At 39.1% G+C, this 3,408-nt stretch overlaps 1 protein-coding gene across 1 annotated transcript; it reads right to left on the bottom strand.

Moving 5' to 3' along the window:
• Nucleotides 1-843: 843 nt before the first annotated feature.
• Nucleotides 844-1,260, bottom strand: LOC101661085 (thioredoxin-like). Its single transcript, XM_045284368.1, has one exon. It carries the CDS (start codon nucleotides 1,258-1,260, stop codon nucleotides 943-945), a length of 318 nt encoding a protein of 105 aa, XP_045140303.1. The 3' UTR covers nucleotides 844-942.
• Between the last annotated feature and the right edge of the window lie 2,148 nt (nucleotides 1,261-3,408).

Below are 3,408 nucleotides of genomic sequence, written 5' to 3'. Positions count from 1 at the left end.
TTCTCTCATTCTGTGATATAAATTGCCAAGGCAGGAGTATGGCCTAGATTTTCAATCTGTGGGTTGTGACCTATTGGTGGGTCAAAAGATCAATATAAGGGTCACAATTAGCATTTAAAAATAGAATAAAATAGAAATAATTCGAGGGCGTTTCATAAGGTGAGGGCCATTACTGTTCTGTGAGTGTTGTTTTTATTACTTGTGTGTGTATTTGTGTACAGGGTGTATTTGTGTATGGTTGAACAGGCTTGGAAGCTACTAACCCATGGACCCTTTCAAGTCTGTATGTAACTATTCTGTATGTTAAACAATTTGAATCCTTAGATAGAAATCATTTTGCAGACTCTCAGGGAGCCCTCGTTCTTATTAGGAATGCCCAGGGAGTAGGGCTATTTGCTATGGAGTGGACTATGAAAGACAGCAACTCCACAGTGGACTGCAAACAAGCGTGCTTAATTATTAGAAAATGATATGGAGAAGGAACACAATTGGTCTCATATAAGGCTGCCCAAAGATATGGCGTTAGGAGCCATCATTAGGGGGAAACTATGTACTTATATGGAAATATTTATTCCATATTTCTGTTGTATTCTTCCTATGAGTACATCAGAATTTATCAAATTAATTGGGACACATTAAGTGCATTAATTAGAATCAATGTTTATGTGTGTGTGTATATATATATATATATATATATATATATATATATATATTTAAGCTTATTTGGCATTACAGGTATTGGAAACACATCTTTGCATTTCTTGGTAATAAAGTATTAACTTTGCACATCGTGAATTTTTTTTAAAGGGTAGAATTAATATTTTATTGTAATTTATAATCAGATGGTAGCTGGGTATATAGTCTTCATACTTGATTCTTTTTTCTTGTAAATACAAAAAGGTTTACACAGCTGATGGCTGGTTACATTTTCAGGAAGCATAATTAGCTTAACTTGTTAATGGTAGCTTCAAGTTTTTCCTTATTAGCACCAGAAAATTCACCCACCTTTTGTCTCTTTTTATAAAACTGAAATGTTGGTATGCATTTGACTTCACACTCTGAAACAACATCCTGGCACTCATCCACATCAACTTCAAGGAAGACCACATTGCCATACTGTTCACAGAGGGAATGATAGAAAGGCTTGATCATTTTGCAAGGCCCACACCATGTGGCTGGGAAGTCAACCACTACAAGCTTCTCTCCAGCACTCTTCAGGGCTGCCTGAAAATCTTCCTTGCTATCGATCTGCTTCACCATTTTGACTGTTGGGCTTGGATGAGCGATGGGGTCACAAGAGGAATGGAACAGGGCACCGTGAATTTTTATAGAGCAATAAGTACAAAATTTACAAGCATCTGCATGATCTCTGGTCGCTTTTCACATGTTAGTTTAATTAACAAACGCTTCGTCTTTCCTTCCTTAGTCTGCTTCTTTCCTATGATCCATAAAAGCCGAGTTTGGGCCTTGTGGGAATGGTGATGCTGCGCTGTCTAGAAACAGGCCGATTCTGTGGCATTTCATTCCACAGAGTGTTGCCAAAGATGCTGTCGTGGTGGATGGGAAGTGAGTGACATGTTTCCTCATAGCTTGTAATGCCCATGCCTTGGTAAGAAATTTTGGGGTTCTTGATATCAGATCCCAATTTGTAAGGCAATTGAGGTGTTTTGATTGGTGACTTTAACACAAATTTGGTTAGTATCTTGTATCTTCTTTCTGTGCCCATGGATGCACATGCCTAATGTGCACATCCGGAGAAAGATGAGGCTTTCCGCTGCCGTGAAGAACGACAGTCTCGGCAACCCCCAGGGCAGTTCTGCCCTGCCCTCGCTCTGAGTCAGGAGAGACTGACGTCAGGGAGTTTGAGCGAGACTGTGCACGTGACATGTCTTTGCTATGTCTTTATAGTACTTGACCATCTTCTCCTCACAAGTTTTACATGTGCAAATTATGGTTCTTTAACATAAAGACAATACAATTATATGTGGGAGAAGTTGGCTAATGTCCAAGCAAGCACACACATCGTGCTTTTGTAGGCAGCTGATATAAAATACCATATCAAGAGAGAAATAACAATACTTGGACCAATTTGTGGTTCATAATAGAGCCATCTTTGCTAGCACTAGTATTCTTCTATGGATTTCTTGTATTTCAACAGTGATAGTTTTTTAAAATCATTTTATTAGGGGCTCATACAACTCTTATCACCTCCATTGTGTCAAGCACGTTTGTACCTTTGTTGCCATCATCATTCTCAAAACATTTGCTTTCTACTTGAGTCCTTGGTATCAGTTCCTCATTTTCCCCCTCCCTCCCCGGCCCCCTCCCTCATGAACCCTTGATAATTTATAAATTATTATTATTTTGTCATGTCCCATACTGTCCGATGTCCCCTTCACCCACTTTTCTACAGTGGTCGTTTTTAACTCCATTTTAGCAATGCTGAGGCAGCGTTTCCTTTCTGCTCCCAACCCTTAACAGCTTTAATTAATAGAACTTATTCAGCTCATGCCTAGCAATTTTATTTTGGTAAAGTGATTTATAATCATTTTTATTAGTTATTTTAAATTGATATTTAGAATGCCATGTCATAAAGAAAATGCTTCCTGTTTGAGAAAGGAGCCTATTTCTACACATTTGTCTAGATAGCATAATTATGGCTGTATTACTCACAGCTTGTTTAATTATTTATTCCTTAATCTGTAGATGTAAACACGTCACTCCAGCCTGCTATTATGGAAGGTCTGGTACCCAAGTTGTGAAGTTCAACTGATGTCTCTGAGAATTCTTAAAGCTAAGTTGAGTGTGTATCTATGGCTATAAGATAATTAAAGAACGTGTTGCAGAAATGACAAAAATTATTACATCTCAATGAGTCTAAATTTATCAGTGTGTATAATAAGGTAATGCCATTTTGCAATCAAGAGTCTTAGAATAGTAGTAGTATTTTTCACCTTCATTCGTATAAAGGAGGCACATTAACATAAAATGCATTGATATGCTTGGAACAGGATCAAAAAACCCTTTCACTTGGTATGAATAAAAATTGTCACTAGAGCTAATTTTCTAGATTTTATATATACCAAAAGGGAGCCCTAGGAGGGTAGTGGCTGCTAACTGCAAGGGCAGTGGTTTGAAACCACAGCTACTGCTTGGGAGACAGACGAGGCTTCGACCCCTGTGAAGGGTCGCAGCCTTGGAAGCTCACAGGAGCAGTTTTGTCCTGTCCTAGAGTTGCTGTAAATCAGCTTTCCCTCCAAGGCAGTGACGTTTGGCTTTCTATCTGGACCCAAACCCACCTCCTCGCTGTTGAGTCAGTTCTGACTCACAGCGACACTTGGGGCAGGAGAGAACTGTCCTGTGGGTTTCTCAGCCTGCAGCCTTGACAGAAGCAGATTGCTACATCTT

Source organism: Echinops telfairi, unplaced genomic scaffold (assembly GCF_000313985.2).
Source record: "Echinops telfairi isolate 266 unplaced genomic scaffold, ASM31398v2 ScPeMD7_7468;HRSCAF=8506_0, whole genome shotgun sequence".
In the NCBI taxonomy this organism is placed as follows: Eukaryota; Metazoa; Chordata; class Mammalia; order Afrosoricida; family Tenrecidae; genus Echinops; species Echinops telfairi.
The sequence above is the reverse complement of the archived record's forward strand: the minus strand, read 5'-3'. Positions and strand labels throughout refer to the sequence as shown.

Bases quoted from the DNA above. Each gene is read 5' to 3' on its own strand.
- LOC101661085 (XM_045284368.1), bottom strand. From the start codon at position 1,260: ATGGTGAAGCAGATCGATAGCAAGGAAGATTTTCAGGCAGCCCTGAAG.